This window comes from Rhipicephalus microplus, chromosome X (assembly GCF_043290135.1).
Source record: "Rhipicephalus microplus isolate Deutch F79 chromosome X, USDA_Rmic, whole genome shotgun sequence".
NCBI lineage: Eukaryota > Metazoa > Arthropoda > Arachnida > Ixodida > Ixodidae > Rhipicephalus > Rhipicephalus microplus.
Window position 1 is genome coordinate 399,875,319 of NC_134710.1, and position 19,582 is coordinate 399,894,900.

Consider the following 19,582-nt stretch of genomic DNA (forward strand, 5'->3'; position numbering starts at 1 on the left):
AAAACAGCAAATCACCAACTGCGCATTGGTTCACACCGACGATCTGACTATTGTCTAGCAAGTGGCCATCGCTCTTGCCATCCTGGATGGTGCAAGGGAGGTCATATATAGACTCCGTGCGCTGAGACGGGCGCACCGCCACGCGGCCGTCAGAGAAGACAAACGTTGAGAGCCCGAGCAGAACAAAACACTTCTCAACGTTCGATAGCACGTAGTTTATCTGAATCATGAACTGCTGCGTTGTCGACTGTACCAACAGCTACACGCCGCGTCCTGCGGAAACGAAGTTTCAGAGTTTCTCGACGTGTCCCTGCTATATTCGGCAGCAAAATAATTGCATCACTGCTGTGGGACGTCAAAAGTGTTTAGTTCCCATTTCGTCTGCTGTCTCGCAATCTGCCGATGCGCGCTTGATTCGGTCTGAGACACCCTCTGCAGGTGCGATGATCTTGCGTGATGTTCTTACTCCTATAGGGCTGGTGAGAAAAGAAACGCATGCAGAAAATTTTATTTCAGATCAAAACTGATAGGACGTTTTAATGGACCATAATAATTACTACCTCGCCGTGTACCGTTTGCAGTTTTGAGAATTTCAGTGCGAGGTCAATTAGTGCTTTCCTGAGTTGATGGATTTATCATTCAAGGGGCGAAATGAGTTACATAGCATTTTACTGCAAACACAAGTAGCCACCCAGCACTGTATGCGCACTCGATAGGATCAAGTTAGAACGTCAGTTGGTTAGTTGGTTTTTATTAAACTGGCGTAAGTCACCATGGGGGATCGGCCATGAAATCAACGCTGCCTTGTTAAATAAATGATTTTCTTTATACATCTTGAAATTATTAGCAATATATTATTTTCTAAATAATTATGAGCTTAATTCACAAAAAAACGTAATGTCGTTGAAGAATAAGTTTCACTTATATTCTTTTACAATTCGTTTCGTCTCGCCTAGCAAATCGCAATGGCATCCCCAAGGCTCCTGTGTCTGAAACGAAGTGCTGTAGCTCCAAAGCAAATAACCGCAGAAGTAAGGAATTGAATCCCATCTTTCAGATTTGGTTCATTCAAAAGCCTTTTTAATTTAGTGTTAAACAATCTGCATGTTAGGGAGAAATGATGCAGGGCATAGAGTATAGCAGAACTATACATGGTAAGGAACGATGCTTTGCGAATGCTGTAGCGACGGATGTGCATGTCTGTGTTTGTTTAGGAAAACAACATAAACAACACAAGAGGTTTTAATAAATGAGAGACACGTGATGGTGGCCAAAGTGACCGTGCCGTCGTCGTCAGCACTCTACAAGGTGAAGCGAAAGATGGGACGGGGCATGCGCCGTCCTCTCTGGACTAAATCTTCTCGCGTTCTGTTTCTAGCCCGCGCCTCAAGCTTCTAGCATAAGCTGCGGAAGCGGTGCGGTAATGACTATGACCATGATGAGTGGCAATGATGCCGCGACAATTTCAAGCAAAGCACTTCACGAGACTCGGCGGCTGCTAATCGCCGTGGCACGACGCCGCAACAAACTAGCACGCCAGTTTCTACGGCGAGTGGCCGTGGAGCCATCGATATTTCTATTTGCTCCGAGTATTTTGCAAGTACGTGAGTAGTGGGCAAGTTGCCCACCGACAATGATCCAAGTTCCAAAGAATGACAGATTGCAGTGATAGTTATGCAGCAAGCCTCATGCACTACGCACAGCTGACACACGCGTTTAGCCGTCATTCCTGGTGATGGGCAGCAAAGCGCTCAATAACGCAAAAAAAACGTGGCCGCTTTCGTGAAGGTTTTCCCATTTATTCATGGTGGCATCGCGGAAAATGGTCCCCCTGCGATATCTTTAAATTCTGCTCAAAGCACGCACTAACCCGCCGGCCACGGGCGCTTGTGCCACCATAGCTTTCAAAGCAATTAGGTGCTGCTGTCTGCTACGACTCTCAACGTTTCACGCCCACCACACCACAAGTGGCGCTGCGCACGCCTTTCAAGGCGCCCCCTATAGGTTCGCACGGAGTGTATAGTGACACTAGGTCAGCTATTCACGCTTTCGGGCGTGGTGTCGTCTTGAAGAATGCCCTGCGCGTGCTCCAGAGTGGCGGCCGCGACGGTATCAAGCATCACGTACTGATCTGGTTTCGTGCACATGTTGGACAAGTTCAAGGCACTCCTTCCAACCTCAACAAGTCTGCCCACGGGACCGCTCGCGCGCTAACCAACCGTGCCGGTGCCGGGCAACGATTTGGGGAAAATGGGGTTGAAAAAACAGGGACGCGTCTGCCACGTACCACGAAATAACAAAACATTTTACCTCGCGTGAACGCTATATCCACTCCCTCATACAAAACTTAATAGGCCACAGGCCCTTAAACTCGGATTACTGCAGACCGAGACGCACCTTAGCCTCAGATCCCTTCATGCTATTTATCCTGACGTGTTCTCCAATGACGCTTGCCCCGCTTGTGGGGGTGTATCCACACTGGCGCAGATGGTCTCGGATTTTAAGACAATGTCATTGACCCCCACACTACTTCGGTCAGATGGGAGGCGGCCCTACGCAGCTCCTTCTTGGCCGACCAACTTTGGGCCGTCCAGAAGGCCCGCGGAGCGGCCGATAGGCTTGGCCTAATGGTCCCGACGTAGGAGTGACCCGCTGTGCGCTGACGCGCACCTTGCAGGACCACAATAAAGTTTAGCAACCAACCAACAAATTGAGATGATCCGCTCAATAGGCTCTGTCGGCGTAAGATGATACGAGAAATTGTATTACCAGAAGTTTACTCCGTGGATTCATGAAACTGTATATGAAACGTTCTTAGGGGAAAATAATAAAAATAGAGAAAAAATGCCAAGGTGAGAATCGTTCACGCCTTTACTTTTGTGGAAAAATTCACTGTATGTTTATTTACTGAAACGACAAGGGATTCTGATATCGACTGGTCGCGACGAAAATAAGTTGGTTTGTCATCAAACTTCATCAAGTGTTTGCTCTTGTATTTAAGCTACGAACCAACCTTCTACTGTAAACACGTTCTCGGATATTCTTTGGTAACGTCCACGTTTAATTGGCACAATTGGCACAATATTCCTTGCAAGTGGTTAGCGCATTCCAGGCTTCTCAGTAGAATGACGAAAAATATTATAGCAAATGCCGGCCTACTACAACAATTGTTAATATTGCCCTATTGAGTATCAAGCAAGTGTGCTTGCAGTATTTAGTTACCCAATGAGTGTTTTGAAAAGGCGCTGAAAGGTCACTTTTTTAATTTTCGCTGTGACTGTGCTGCGTTTTCCGGGCAGGCCTGGCGTTTTTTCAACAATGCGAATGATCTGCGGGAATTCTCGTTAAAACGATGCTCTAACCAGTAAACGTTTTTTGGCGAAAAAGTATGTATGTGTTGTTGTTCTAGAATTGAAGTCTACCATATGATCAGGTGGATCATAACGATCTGTGGCAGGTGGCCATAAGTAATGTCACTGGCATGAATGATAGAATTCGTTAGGGTGTATACGATTCAATTTCAGTAATATTACGGACGAAGCTACTAATTGAGCATAAAAGCCACTAACTAAACGTTTTCTGCGAGTGATCCACTGAAACAGGCCCACCGTATAGCGCAGAAAATTTTTACTCCTGGCTGGATTGAACAACAAAACTCGCCACGCCAACCGTACACTCTCTGTGTAAGCTGAGCCACCTTAACATTGACACTGTGCAGGGTGGCAAGTTCACAGAGCGAACCTGCATTTTGCCTTTGCAGATGCTGCTCGTTCGTCGGAAAGCGGGGCAACGGGGCACAGGCCATCTCTATCGGCAAGAACTGCGACAAGTTCGGCATCGTGGTGCACGAGCTAGGCCACGTGGTCGGCTTTTGGCACGAGCACACGCGGCCTGACCGCGACCAACACGTCGACATTGTCACCCGCAACATCATGACCGGCCAGGAGTACAACTTCAACAAGCTCACCGAGGAGGAGGCGAGTAAACACTACTGCACCTGTTGGATGCAGGAGGACGTATACCCGTTCGGTCTTGATGGCATAACGCATCTTCTTTAGCCTAGTAGGGCGGAAACTTGACGAAAGGCAAGAGGGGACCACTACTTTTAGCTGAGCTTTATTGTAGCTCACGGAAATATATATGCAGGTAGCGTTTATATGAATAATTCACTTTTTTCGAAGGGGAGGGGGGTAGGTGTAGGTTTGAGCATGCGATTACTCTTTTCTTTCACTTTCCACGTCAACTCTGTTTGAACACGTGCTTGCTTATTGGTTTGCCTAGTCAATCTAAACAATGTCAGTATATGTATATCTTGCTTCATTTCACAATAAAGCTCAGTTGAAAGTTAGCGTGTGCCGTTGTCTCGATTTTTCTTTTTTCATGGTTCCCCCATATTACGCTAAAAATCTGTTTGACATGTTTCTTCAAGCAATATCACGTAGTTTTTGACCTTCCATCATATGTGCGGAACTGAATGTCCGTGCATTGTCTGCAGCGAATAGTGCGGAAAAGTCACAGAATTATGCTATATGTACAACTGTTGATAATTAAATAGGTTATGATCCGATAGTTTATAGTGATTTCATATTTGATCAGGTTCAAAAGGGTAATATCAGCATGCCACACAAACTTTCATATGTACCACAAAATAGTAGCGTTCTAGTCCAATCAGGGTCGTTTCGTGCATGCTCTCTGCACGGCGTGCAAAGCCTTCGCGAAAGCTACATAAAAAGTGAGGAAATCTCGAGGTGCACAACTCAGAAAAAAAATGAGCCTTTGTTCACTTCAGAATGCTGTTCGCACTTGCGCCTATTATTGGGCGTTTTCATCATATTCGCCACACGTTCATGCGAAGCCTTATCAAGCAGCGAGATCGCGTATTTCGGGCACAACGACGCCTGTAAATGTTGCTGGAAGCGCGAAGCGTAACTTCAAAGCCGCTTAGTTGCACCACAACTATGTGAATGGGTACACTCGCCTGGTTTATGAAAAGTGACGTTTAGTTTAAACTTTGGTGCTGGTTGTTTACTAAATGTATGTGCCTAGAAACTACTGCAGGCCGGGGCCATCAACTGTGATACCATCAAGCTGCATCGTGTCTGGCAGAGATGTAGCCAGAAACATTTTGCGGGGGGGGGGGAGGGTGGAGGGGTAGGGGACGAAGAAGACACATGCATCAGCTTTCCTCTGTGACGTGACTTTTGGCAGTAGTTTGAGCAGACTGTACGCATGTATATCAAAGTCATGAGACTTCCCCCTCCACTTGCGCATGCTTGTGAAGAAATCAAGTAAAAGTAAAGTATAATCGCAAAGAAACACAGTAAACGACAGGCACAGCAACTGTTTGGAGCAACGTGCTCTTGTCGCACCATGGAATGGACTAGCCTTCGAAAACGCGTCATTGCGATGACCCGCCCGATCTGAGAAGACATCGTTAATCGTTATTTTTTTTTAAATCGTAAATGGTGTAGTTGTCGCAGGGACGAAGTGCGTTTCGTAAGTCAAGGACAGCTCCGCTTATAACGAGGAATGAGAGGTATACGCAGCGTGCTTTTGTACTTTTGTAAATACATTTGTGTTCTGCTTACTTTGCTGAGGAAATAATTCTTCATTGTCAATGTTTGTGACTGCTTCCCTATGGGAATGATTTTTACGTTAAGCTCTATATGTAGTAGTCCTGACGGTGTGATACCTTTTAGTCAACATTATTTGCTTTACTGCGCACATCCAAGCATGCTTGCGATCCACAACAAGGTATTTTTTTTTTGTAAGTTTTGCTGCACATTGGCAACACAATTTCGCACGCTTTATTTTTTCGGGCAGACTTCCTCGAAATCTTGGTTGACGTTTCAGTTGCATTGTCGCATTTGATAGCAATCAAGCACTCGAATCATAGAGCTTTTATCGTGTAATCTTTGAGGGCAAGGTAATCAGTGTTGAGAAATATTCACTTGGTCTCAATCGGAAATTCGCCTTAGACAAGGCTATACCTACTCAAATAGAAATAAGTTGTTCGCTGCGTATATGCCCTCGAAAACTTCAATACGCGCAAAAGCACGCAATGTTCTCGTTTTTTTTCGTAGATTTTGTCGTTCTGCTTCCTGAAACGACAGCGTTGCGGCGAGGTGTTTTGAGTTGTTTGCAAACGTGCAGTCTATGTTTTTCTTTAGGTCAGCAGATTTCGAACTGTACAGATTATTTGACTGTGCAGCATAGATATGCCATGCATACAATGTTTTAACTAGTATGTGCGTTTTTGTTTACATCACTTGTGATATGCGCAGGCGTGAACAGAGCAGCTTCGTGCCACTCAAATTCTCGAGTGATTGGTTAACTAGGAATGAAGTAATGAACTCTGGCCTTGTTCAGAGCATAGTGTACCATAATCGATTTTTTGAAACCCGTGATATTTCTCGAGAACTGCCAGCGCATGCAACACGAGTTTACCTATGCTGTACTCGGCAACTTCTGTGTCTGTCGGCTGTCTGTTTCGGGCATTCGGATGCGAGTCGTTGAAATATTCATACTAGAATCAACTCATTTGTGCATTCACGTTTGTGGTGTGACATCACAACGCAACAGAATCTACCAGCCTTCTGCCGGGGCGCAATCACAAACGCGAGACGTTGCGTGCGCAGAGTAATATACTGGGCGAGCCTGACCTTGCCGGCACCTGAAGAGAAGCGGAGGAAATGTATACCCTCGAATCTTTTCGCCAGGGGAAAAACGAGTGCTAGTGTGTTTAAAGCGAAACTTTACTAGCCGTCATGTGTCGTCGCTAAAGTTGTGTTTTCTCGCGTTCAGTGTCACTGCTCGAATATTGCTGAGCGCGTTGCTTCCCATAGCAATGCGGTCACCACTAGAAATACGCTACCAACAAGTGTTGATGAGTAGTGCGTGTTCTGCGTCAATCAGCGTGTTTCAGCAAGTTTTGATCATCATCATCGATGGCTCTGCTGAAACGCCCTAAGGTAACGCTCTATGTTTATTTCTTGAAAGGCAACGCTGCTTCCAGTGCACACACGACAACTGGCAAAAAGGCTACAGAAGCCGAAGAAATGGTTTCCGGTTGTACTTCTGCACTGCCTGAATATGATTCGTGTGCCGAAAGAACTCCTGAAAACCGATCGGAGCATGATGCATGCTCGGAAACCGTGATTTCTGACAACAACATTGGTCTATACGTGTTTACTGGTTGTTACAAGCTGCCACTCTAGCGTCGCCAGCGCGAAGTCGGCGACGGGAATGGCAGCAGGTTGGTTCGTTCCGTACGCAAGCAGAGACAGTGAAGAGATCAGAGACGTGAGAAAACAAAACAAACTTTACTCTAGTAATATTGCAGCACACCGGATCTAATACAACTCTTCAATACAACTAGCAAAATACATCAACACTTGATACAACTAAAAATACATATAAAAACAATAAATCAGCTTACGCGAGAGAACTATTACAAACTACACAAACTAACACCAATAGACTACGGGGGAGAAAGTTCGAAGATATAAACCGGTGAAGGCATACGTGTGATGACCGGCCGCGTTGCGTCCCCGACGATCGGATGCGAGAAGTCGAAGAGAGTTCTGGCACGACTGCGATGTCGGCGGTGTTGCAACGCTGGTGGCTCCGGGAGGCTAGTGCTTGCAGGTGACTTCGAGCAGGTTGAGCTAACTCGAGGCGAAGTCCCAATGTCTACGTTACAGACGTTAATATCGCGTCACAACTAGACGAATGGCTAAGTTTAGTTGGCCAGCTGATACAGAGCCACACTACAAATTTCTAGAAGAGATGCTTGTTGATCTGTTTCTACACCATGTTGGTCAGCGACTAGTCTGCCTAACAGGGCAAAATCCTGCGCTTAAATCCCCCTTGTGTCTCCTCGCTCTCTTTCTTGGGGACAAGAGACCTCTACATGGGTCCAATCATGCGCGTTTATTTGATAAAAACTTCGCCCCAAAAATATTTCGACCCCATTCCTTTTTAATTGGGAGAGGGCCCTCAACTAGCGAGAGTGACAACCTGCTGGGTTGTTGTCATACGGCTTGGCCACCAGAGGTTTTCCCACGCTTTTTCCCCTGGGAACGGTCAAACCGTTTGGCTCTCAGCCGGTGCGCCTCGTAGTCTAATCCTTGTTCGGGGTACATCGTGGCCTTCTACGACCTTGCAGACGCCGCCGCAGTTACAAAAGGATCAACCGTCGGCGGCGACGTTCTAAGAAGAGCACCCCATTCTGCACTTCTCGGCTACCTTTCATGCGCCCGCCGTTCTCACGGTCAGTGGGAGAGTACGGCGCCCGTTAATTGCCGTGACGCGGTGTCACCAAAAATGGCCGTTTGTGACACTGGTTCAAGACGCCAGGAGTTGCAGAACAATTAGACCATAGACGACGTTTGCTTATGACGCGATGGAAATAAGGCACTAACTACAGTTTTTCCTGAGTTAGTAAGCGCAAACTGAAGTTCCAACCTCCCTGGCAAGAAATGTTCTTCTGGCTGGTTTATTACAAAAGGCAGGAGGGGGCTCTCTGCAAGACATATGTGTGCTTTTTAGAAAAGAAAGCTCAGGGTTGGTGACTCACCTTGTTCATGGCGCCTTGGTCTTCTCTCCGTTCACACATTGGAAAAATGCGCTCCAAAATTTCAGAAGTTACAATGAGTGAGACTCTACAAGACCGCTGTTCTATACGCGTGTTAGTCTTAAAGTCAATTTAAAAGGATAATAAACACTATCAGGCTATGCTATGTGTAATTTCTGCGTGAAACAGTGCTCTCACAGAGTTTATTTTATTTCTTGTGAAAAATAATGGTTACTATGTATATATATTGTTTTTATTTTACTTTTTTACTTGCCCACCCAAGCTTCTTCATTCTGTTCAATTCTTGCTCTGCGTTCTGCTGTGAGTTGCAGAAATAGCTTGGTGTGCCCTTATAGTCACGCATTTCATTTCAATATAAAAAAAACGAACGCATGAAGCGAATCAACACACACACACACATACACACACACACACACACACACACACACACACACACACACACACACATATATATATATATATATGTGTATATATATATATATACGTTGCAGCTTCGTCATTGGAAAACACTTCAGAGTTCCTTTAGCCGTTAGGGCATAGGAAGGATATGTATCAATACATTGTACACTCGTATATAAACGGAATTCGGTACCAAATATTCAGTGTGTGTGTGTGTGTGTGCGTGTGCGTGTGCGTGTGTGTGTGTGTGTGTGTGTGTGTGTGTGTAAGATGTTAGCAGAGAAGAAGGTGCGAAGGCTCACAGAAACTGTAAACCTCTGGCTTGAGTATATCTGAGCACACGTAGAAATATTCACACCTTAATATGCTTGAATGCAGCCTAGCAGAGTTTGCAGCTGTGTCTTCCTTTTACCATTAAGCGAATCTCAGCCTAGTGAAAATTATCGTAGTGATCGATTGCAGGCATATCTGTTCTGCCAGATACAAGTAGGACCACTGCAGCATTAATCCCATCGACGAGGCAACTTGAAACGCTCGTGGCCACTATGCCTGCCGAAATTTCACAGAGTGCCAAAGCCTTAAAACCGTGACACGTTTTTCCGTATGCAGACATTAATGACTCTAAAAGCGCCCAGGAAGAATATTGCAATAGTAGCACCGCTTAGTTTTTAATTCATATCAGCGCAAGGCGATGAAAAAAAGGGTGGCTAAGTGGCAGGGGGGGGGGGGGGGGTTGTGCGTGAAAAATCTCCGGAGTAGGGCTTTGACGCCCACAACCACACCCTTGACTTCGCCACTGGTGTCTGGTTTAAACGAATTTTTAAGACTGCAAATATTTTTCGGTAGGTGGCTCGACGGAGCATTTGTTCTCCGAACACCGGTGAAAGCGGATTTTCGCCCTTCCTGCAGTGGCCTAATAAAAAAGTGTTGCACCGCGACCTCCATGTGTTTTCAGATTCGTTTTCCGTAGGTACATAAGTCGTCATTGCGATCAAAGTGCTTCAATCACGTCTAGAAAGAGTCGCTCAGCTCGTCAGTATTGCGTAAGGGTATTGAATTTGGGAGTATAGAAAGGGTTATAAATTGTTATTATATGTGATGAAAGAAAACTGGGGAAACGGTAAGTGGGCGCTGGCCGTGACCAAACCTGCGACCTTCGAAATTTCGTGCGATGCTCTACCAACTGTATTTCAAAACGAAAGGCTTGAAGTAAGGCCACGTCGCGTACGAAAAAGGTCGGGCTTGTATGCGCGAAACGAATCGGGCAAGCTCCATTGCCTCGTACTGCAGGTTCGAGAGAAAGCGAGGACATTGAAGTGAATGAAATGATGGGGGGGGGGGGGGTTAAGGAAGGAGGTTGGAGCTGCGCGTGGGAGAGTATAAAGCAAGAGTGCTGAAGCAAGAACTCGGAAAGGAGAAGGAAGGCGAGCGTTAAGCGAAGACTCATTGGCGAAAGGAAAGCATAGAGATGAGAGATGGAGAGGCTGAACAGAAGAATTTGATAAAATGCAACAGAATTTTTAGGGGGAATTTGAACCCGGGTACCTACGGTTTCAAGGTGAGTGTTTGAACCACTCGGCTATCTTGACGCAGTAGCTGAACAAGCATTTATGAGAACTAAATTCAGAGAACGAGAGAAAGAAAGCAAGCAAGCAAGCAAGCAAGCAAGAAAGAAAGAAAGAAAGAAAGAAAGAAAGAAAGAAAGAAAGAAAGAAAGAAAGAAAGAAAGAAAGAATGAATGTTATGATTATGTACATACTGGGGACTACTTATCTCGGCTGTGGAGTGAAGGGTGGGAGGCGAGCTTCCGCACATTACTGTTGCTGTACATGTAATTATGATATCCGGGAATTTTCGTCCTAAAACCACGAGAAGATTATGAAAGCCGCCGCATTGACGGTTCCGGAAATTTTGACCATGTGGTGCATCTTAACATGCACTGACGCCGCAAACTACCCGGGCCTTCGAAATTTAACTTCTTTCGTCGCTTCATAAGAGTACAGCAGCTTGCAGCTGATTTAAGTTCTTGTTCGCATCGTTAACGCTTTTAGAAAAAGAAACTATGAACCATCTCCCCAAAGGGAGCCTCGATGGGATGCGAAGCACCAATGGTGCGCACGGCGTTGTTGAAACGGGCGTCGACGCTGGTACTTGGAGAACGCTTTGAAGCGAAACTCGGTGTAGCGTTTACTCGAGAAACTTTTGTTTGAAACGCAAAGTCATGGGAGGCGGAACGCGTTGAAGACGCTTGCGCTCGGCTTGCTTGGCTCGCGTTTCGTTGACGTTACCCGCACGCCGTCTGTATTGTCGAAAGCGATCGGTGTTCTTAGCTTGCCCCGAGTCGGTGTCGCTGGTCTTCCACTGTCGACGATTGCGTTCGGCTTCCCTGGCTCGCTCCTCGTCGGTGTTGACGTCGCCATTCGCGAACGTGATCGGCTTCACTAACCCTCACGACGCCGGCGACAGCCGGAAAATATACGCGCACACTAGCAGGAAGCATGCCGCAACGGCGTCCTGCCCGTCGGCGCGATCGCGCGGCAAGCAGCGGTGCGCTGTCCACATTGTCGGCGGTGCGAGATTCTCGAGGCGCGCGGCGACTTCTCGCCACAGATGAAGAGAGTTGGCTGGGTGAGATGATGCCCACGTGAGGAGTGGGCTCGAGCGTTGCGAGGGGTGGAGAGGGTGAAGAGAGAGGGAGAGCTGACACGCAGCAAGCGCCCGGCAGGCGAGGAAGAGAGACGTCACGGTGCACTGCTAGGAGGGCGTAAGCTACTTGGCACCGCTTCAACATCTGCGGCCAGGGGAGTGGTGCGGACGGAGGGACAGCGTTACACAGGCTATTTAAAAAGTACTTCGTATCTAAAGAATATACACACAAGAAATATGAAGGAGAGATACCTTTCGATTGTTCAATATACATTTTACCGTCATATCAAGAGTACAACTTGTGGAACTAGTTCGCCCTTCCCTTTGGCGCCTCACCCTCCAGCTTAATCGAGGACTGACGCGCGTAGCTCAACTGCCAAGAAGATGACCACCGTGGTTTCGCTGCCAGGCCCTTTTGTCTGCTGCGAGGCGTACTGCCCTCGGCTATCATATCTATAACGACGGAGCGTCACGCGCGGAACTGCACGAGTGACATCGGCAGTCGCAAATACGCCACAACTGAGCATGTGCGGTGCTATTGATGTGCCTACCTTGCAATACTGATCTGTGTTTATGACCACGGATGCAACAACTGCTTTGGCCGTTGAATGTGCTGGGAACGATTTAGCAAAAAAAAGCGAAAAAACCAAGTGAAGCGTTCTAGCTGTGATATGATATCACAAAGCAAAAATAAGTTTAAGAGTATAAAAGGTGCCTATCCGGGTGACTGCTAGTTTCTTTTTTTATTTCGGTTCTATATTGTTGACAGCTATTCGACAGCGAAAGCAGTCATCGCGACCACGGAGATGAAGAAGGGGGCAACTGCAAGGCAGACACACCACTGGTGCCACGCATGCTCAGATGGAGTGTGTTCGTGACTGAAGATGTCGCTCGCGATGTTTCGCGTGCGTACTCTGTCGTTAAAGGCATGAGAGTTGAGCACTCTACGTCGGTTTTCCCTGCATGAAGACGCATGTTCGAACTTCCCCGAACAACGCGCCTCCCACTTACGTCACGCTAGCACACGTCATGGGGCTTTACCGATCCCCATTGGCCGCCCATGACAGCCCCTTCCCTGGTAGCCCAGCGCCGGCCGCGGCGCCTCCACCGGGGAGATGCACCACACAGGCCTGCACAAGAGGTAGACGCTCGGTTTTCTACTACTAGCACGCGTACGCTCGCGCCTACGTGCCAAAAGCGTCTAGTCCTGCCGTTAGAAAAAAAGGGCGTGTAACAACTGGCACGCGTCGACCACGTCGGCGTTCACGCGTCCAAGCCTGATGCTTGAACTGTTGGCTTAAAACTATCCAAGTTCAGTACAAAACGACGCGTTCTCAGCGGGAGTGGGTTGGTATGTTTTAGAAAATATGAGAGCAAGTTGAAATATTAATAGTGCTTCACCCATCACAGTTTAGACTATTTTAGAAGTAATTGACATCTCAGTTCCCAAAGTAACTACAATGGTATGCACCAGAAATCAACATGGGTGTGTGCGCCACTCCCGCTTCGCGTCTAGGGTACTCGATGTCTATCATAGGCGTGCACAGGGTTCTCTTCAGGGGGGGGGGGGCAAAAGTTCATCAGAGTGCCCCCTCCCCCTTGCTATTGTGTCAATGTAGGGGCTGACTTAGTGCCCTCTCCCTAATATGTTGATCTATGGAGTTGACAATGTGCCCACTTCCTCTCTTCTGTGAATAATGGGGCGACTGCCCCCCTAATCAGGTTTATAGACCAACGGGTTTCTATACCAGCACTACCAAATTTATTATTATTAATATTGTGAATATTTTGGTACATTCAGTACATTTAAACTTCATATTTTATACCGCAGAACTTAATAATTACGCCGGAAACTTCATGATGTGATAGATTTAGTTCATAAGACAATAATTGAGCCCAGTGTGGCAGGCTTTCGGGTGATGTGTGTGTTAGAAATATTCTCTAATACAACAAAGCACACCTGGCTCTCAATGATGCAACAGATATAGGTAATAAGATTGAAAACAAGTACTGCGTAGAATGCCTTCGGGCATTTTCTCTGCACGAAATGTGCAACAATGTAACTGACTGTTCTTGACATTTCATGATGTGACAGATATTGGTCATAAGACTGCAACTAAACCCTGTATGGAAGACTTTTGGACGTTGTCTGCAGTCAAAGTATTCTATAAAGCGACAAAACCCACCCAACTGTTCACGAATTCACAGATATCGGCCATAATATTGCAATTGAACTCTGTATGGATGGATTTTGAACGTTGTCTGCCGCCGAAAATGTATTTAATGCAACAACCCACACCCTACTCTTCATAATGTGATGTATTTAGCTCATAAGACTGTAATTGTGACCTGTGTGGAGGGCACACTTGCTCCTCTTAATGATACAAGAGATACTGGTCATAGGATGAGAATGGTGCACTACGTTAATTGCCTTTGGACATTTTTCGTAGTCAAAATACGCTTTAACGCAACTAACTGTGCCTGACGCTTCATGATAAGACACATATTGGTCATAAGACTGCAACTGAACCTTGTATGGAAGACTTCTGGACGTTGTCAGTAGTAAAAGTATTCTCTAAAGTGACAAACTGTGCCCAAGTCTTCATGAAGTCACATATATTGGTCATAATAGTGGAACTGAACCCTGTACTAAAGGCTTTTGAACGTTGTCTGCAGCCGTAAAGTTCTTCGATGAAATAAACCGATCCCGACACTTCATGATGCAACAGATATCGATCATAAGATTGCAACTGATCACTGCGTGGAACGCTTTCGGATGTTATCTTCATTTATTTTAACATAATGCAGCTTAACGCAGGGAACCTACATGAGTGGTGTACATAAATACAAAATGAAAGCATTTAAGCAGTAATATTGCAAAAGTTCACGAACAGAAACAAATATCGCTACTTCCTGAGTCCGACACGGTAAAAAATGAGAGAAATAGTAGAACCTTAACGTCATACGAGTGCCTCCAAAAAGTCAGACGCACTGGTATCACGAACCAAACTAGGTGGATAATTCCAATGTTTAATCAATTTATTTGAATGCGTTAGAAGGCACTAAAATCCCTCTAAGTTAGATTGTGATGGCAGATAAGTGCTGTGTCGAAGGCTTTTGGACTTTGTTGATAGTTTTTTTTCTTTGCCATCTACAAAATGCGCCTGAAACTTCTTCATGCGGCAGATATTAGTTTTGAGATTGCAGCTGCACTGGGTAGCAAGCTTTCACCTGTCGTCAGTAGTCAAATAACCCTACAAGGTAATAAAGCGTGCCCAAAATTTCATGATGCAACAAACATTGGTCATATAATTGCACCAGAGCTCTGTATAGAAGTCTCTGGCAAGTTTTCTAACGTAGTTAAACTGAATATCTTCATATTTGGAATATGCCTAAGTGCATGCATTATTCAAGTTATTTCTAATACAAAAAATACTTTAAAGGCTACAGCTCGTGTAAACACATACAAATATTCATTTTGAGACCATCTAATAATCTCTTCAGATCATATCAGTCTGGAGGAAAAGATTAATACATGCACTGTTCATAATGGTCTCATAAGTCGGATGAGGCACTGTTTGCATATCTTCCAAATACAGTGCAGTACAGTTATAATGCACTTTCACTCATTCTGTACAAACATGTGGAGACACACTGTTCTCTTCCTACTATGGTGTCATCGAGCAGCCGATTTCAAATTAGGTGCTTTTTACTTACAAGGTTTTCAGCCTGTGATCTGTCCGGTTGTAAACAAAACTCGTTTTATAATATAATAAACTGTAAAACAATTGAAAAGCGCCATTGTTTACCTAGCTATGAGTATCAGAATAGACTAGAAAACAATGTGTGTTTTAATGCTGCCAAAGTATGTGCCACCGATTGTGGCAAAGAAGCAGAACACGAATCGAGAAGTGAAATAGCAGGGAATACCTGCAGCACTAAATCATGCAAATTTCTTTCTCAATCGCCACAGCAACGCACGTTCAAACTTTTTCTTACACATGAACGAAAATGAGACCACTGACAGCTTAATGTGTTAGTTTCGCTTGTACCCGGCACGAAATCACATCACACTGTTAACAACCAGCGCACGCTTGTTGTTAGCTTGAAAAGAAACGCAAACAATTAGCACCGAACCAACGAATTTTTCAGTGTTGTACAATCCGCAAATACACTTATGTAGGTACGCGCGCTTCCACATCACCGAAATCTCTTGGCTAGTGCGAGGTTCACTTTCAGAGATGATGAATACCGATGCTGAAGACAAACACAGTGTGGGTGAAAACTTCTATGTAGTCGCTACACAATGTTCCAGGCGTCGCATACAGTTGCTACGTTGCGACTAAAACTACCGTCGATTTTTTTTCAACCATTGTTCCTCACATGAGCTGGTTCATACGAACTCGAGAGGCCTACGCTGAATGCAGACGACACCGCTCCGGACGGACTTCGCGGTAGGCGAAGTCTCACGCTCAAAACTTCAAACCTCCGCAGGTTATTTACACTCATTTTTAGCACAGAAAAGTCAGATGAAAGCGCAAAAGCACTGACATGCTACAGTAGCCTGTACAGTGTTTTCACTTGGCCGACGATCACACTCGGGACCGGTGCAAGCGCAGCCGGTCAGCATTCGCTGGATTTGTCGGCGTCGCTCGAACTCGGCACGAACCCATGTCACACTGGTAGCACTCACAGTCGTTCGTCGTGTAGTTGTCGTTATAGATGTCGAAGCGGTCATTCAGGAACATTTGGAGCAGTTTCCATGCTTGCTTCAAGCACTCGGCCGTGCATTCGAAGCGGCGGTCATTAGGCACAACATTCGGAGGCATCGTAGCCTGTGGTTGGTTGGCGCTGTCGTAGGCGTGGTTGCGTAGATAGATATATCAAGCCCGACTTAATCCCTCGCGCCTCATCGCGTATGCCCTTCTAACGCCAACGCCGAGAGGCGCATTTGACAATTTTGACGCGTAGGCGTGAGCATACAAGTGCCAGTGGTTGGCACTTAAGGCGGCTTTTTGTATACGGGCTCGGCTGCTGCCCTTTGTGTGATAGCCCTAGCGCCTACCGGCAAGCGCACACTTGGTCCGTCTTACGGAGTTGTCTGCCGGCCCACAAGACCATGATTGTCGCACTATGCTGTATTTTGGATGAATAAACCTTTGTTTGTTGATGACCTGCCTCGACTGCTATCTCTGCGCCATGTCCAAGAGTGGACGAACTTGTTCGTTGCGTCCTTTTGCGCAACGGCAGTGGAGATTGTCACGTCCCTTTCTGGTTGCTTTTTAGGGTAAACCTTTAGCAAACCTATCTCCCCAAATTTTCTTGGAGAACGGAACATCGCGCTTGCGGCCGTGTGCACTGACCCACACATACGGACGCCACATTTGCATTGAAAAAAGAGTGCCGAAATGTGTTTCTTTCTCTGAAATAGAAAGAAAATGAAGGCAGTGTAGCGAATTGAACAGTAGTTGTATTTTACCTACGATTTACAGCAACTTTTTTTAGTCTCACAATAACCAAAGGAAAGCAGTATTTATTTCAGCAAGGAAAATGAGAAAATTGTCAGTAAACTTGAGTACTATTTCTTGCCGTGTTTACAGGCACACGTTTGGGTTCTGTAGCTTCTACAGTACCGCCAAGCAAAGTTGTCGTCGAGTGTAGCACAGTGTGTGGTTTATACGATGTAGCTGACCATGAGTTCGTGGCGGCTTATAGCCAAAATTGAGACAGAACACTTTCCCGCAAGTATGTCGGCAGGACAGGGGGGTATCAGCCGCGAAACCGGAACATGCCCATTCTAAATGGTAAACGTCTGGACACATTATATATACACCCCAACCGTGCCATGAGGAAACGAACGACTGTACGTGTGAAGCTGGCCGTTTCAAGTATTCTAAAATGTATACTGCAAGTACACTTGTTAAGTGCCCATTACACCATAGTTGTTCCTTTTGCAAATCAGTGAAGGGGCCAATGAGTGTCCGTGGAGCAACGCATGGAGCGCATTGTAATGAGTTGGTCTTCAAAACACCCACTCGTCGCGCAATTCACATATGTTGATGCCTGGCGCGATGCCACGCCTACGCCTCTGCCATACATTATTACATGTGTTTAAACAGATTCCTTCCATCACATGACAGTCATATCGTCCTTTTTATTGTGACAGCAATTACATAGACACTCTCGGCTGAATTTCGCCGCCGGCGTCGGCATCGCCATCACTCACCGTATATATATATATATATATATATATATATATATATATATATATATATATATATATATATATATATATATATATATATATATATATATATATATATATGTATATATATATATATATAATGAAAAGGCAAGAAACAAAAATAATCCAGAAAAAGACTCTCGCGCGTGGTATCGAACTTCGGGCCTCTGAGACGTGACTGTGAGGCGTTAAGAACTGAGCCACGGAGAGGCACGTACTTGATATTTCAAACGAAAAGCTATTGATAGCTACCACTTACCGTTGTTGACGGGCGTCTCGGGGTGAGGGGGGGGGGTTCTATTGTGTTTTCGCATTACCAGCAAGATGGCGTAATGAGCGCGCGTCGCCACATCAACACGACGCGTCGGCGCGCTCTCATCTCCCACGCGTACTTTGCTCCGCGGAGAGGAGGGGAGTGGACACTCGTTCGCGCGCCCTCATCTCGCGGTGGGGAAGATCGTACGTCTTGGCTGGCCTCGGGATTTCACCGGAATGATCCTGTTGTTGTTACCGGACGCACAAAGGTCACTGAAATCTTTGTACACTCCCCGTTTGCGAAAACAGCGCTCTTTTCGGACACTGCGAAGTAACAACTGAAAGGCTTACTTACGTTGATCTGTACCTAAGTTGGTATCGTGTGTCATTTGTGCGTGTGAAACGTGGGGAACACTTCAATCTGCTTGGCATTCTTCTCGTGACCTTCCACTTTCTTACTGTCGCGTTCATTGCTCCGTCTTTGCGGCAAAGCTGTCCCTTTCTTCTGTGTGTGTAATCTTGAGCAGTTGTTTCTTTCTCTCTTCATCCTATGAATTTTTTTTCTCAAAACAGTATTAATCAATGCGTGGCTCTGTGGTAGAACCCCGCCTTGCCACGACTGCAGCCAAGTTTGGATTCTTACTCAGACTGATGTTTTTATTATTTGTTTTGTTTGCATGTTTCTCGAATGTTTTTGCCATGTACAAGGTGATTTTTTCTCGTGCAACTGACGGCGCTGACGCCAACGCAAGGATTTTTGTGAAACCAACTCTTCAACGCTGACGACAGTTGAAAATTTTCCACTTGAGCTCTATCTTGTCGAGACGGCTGACACTTGACATTTTGCCCTGGACAAATGGGCCCCACCTGCTCAACGACGCCTCTGCGTCTCGTACTGCAACGAATCGTTCAGTTCACCATCCGATGGTTGCCCCGACGCGGTGGTCTAGTGTCTAAGGTACTCGGCTGCTGACCCGCAGGTCACGGGATCAAATCCTGGCTGCGGCCGCTGCCTTTCCGATGGAGGAGGAAATGTTGTAGGCACGTGTGCTCAGATTTGGGTGCACAATAAAAGCACCCCAGGCGGTCGAAAGTTTTGGAGCCCTTCACTACGGCGTCTCTCATAATCATATGGTGGATTTGGGACGTTACACCCTATATATCAATCAATCACCACCGGTTGATAGCGAGGAAAAAGATCACAATCCAGCAATGTCTTGACGCTTGAAATTATATCAACATTTATGAAAAATTTAGCTTGCCCTTTTTTGCCACAGCATTCGATCTAGAGGGCTGCGCGTCTACTTCGTCTATAGGGAATTTGCGTTACGTAAATTGCCTGTCAATGTGGCCAGGCATGGTGGCTTTCGCCAGTGACTTTTTTCATAGGGACAAACACCGTTTACTACTACTGCTATAAATTTTTTAGAGGCCCATGTGCT

At 46.0% G+C, this 19,582-nt stretch overlaps 1 protein-coding gene across 1 annotated transcript in view; it reads left to right on the forward strand.

Annotated features, from left to right (window-relative positions):
- tok (tolloid-like protein 1 tolkin) overlaps positions 1-19,582 on the forward strand; it is a 746,482-nt gene that overhangs the window by 457,814 nt on the left and 269,086 nt on the right. The window contains exon 5 of the mRNA XM_075880185.1: positions 3,761-3,977. Within this exon, the coding sequence (XP_075736300.1) occupies positions 3,761-3,977 (217 nt within the window). The remainder of the gene's footprint in view (positions 1-3,760; positions 3,978-19,582) is intronic.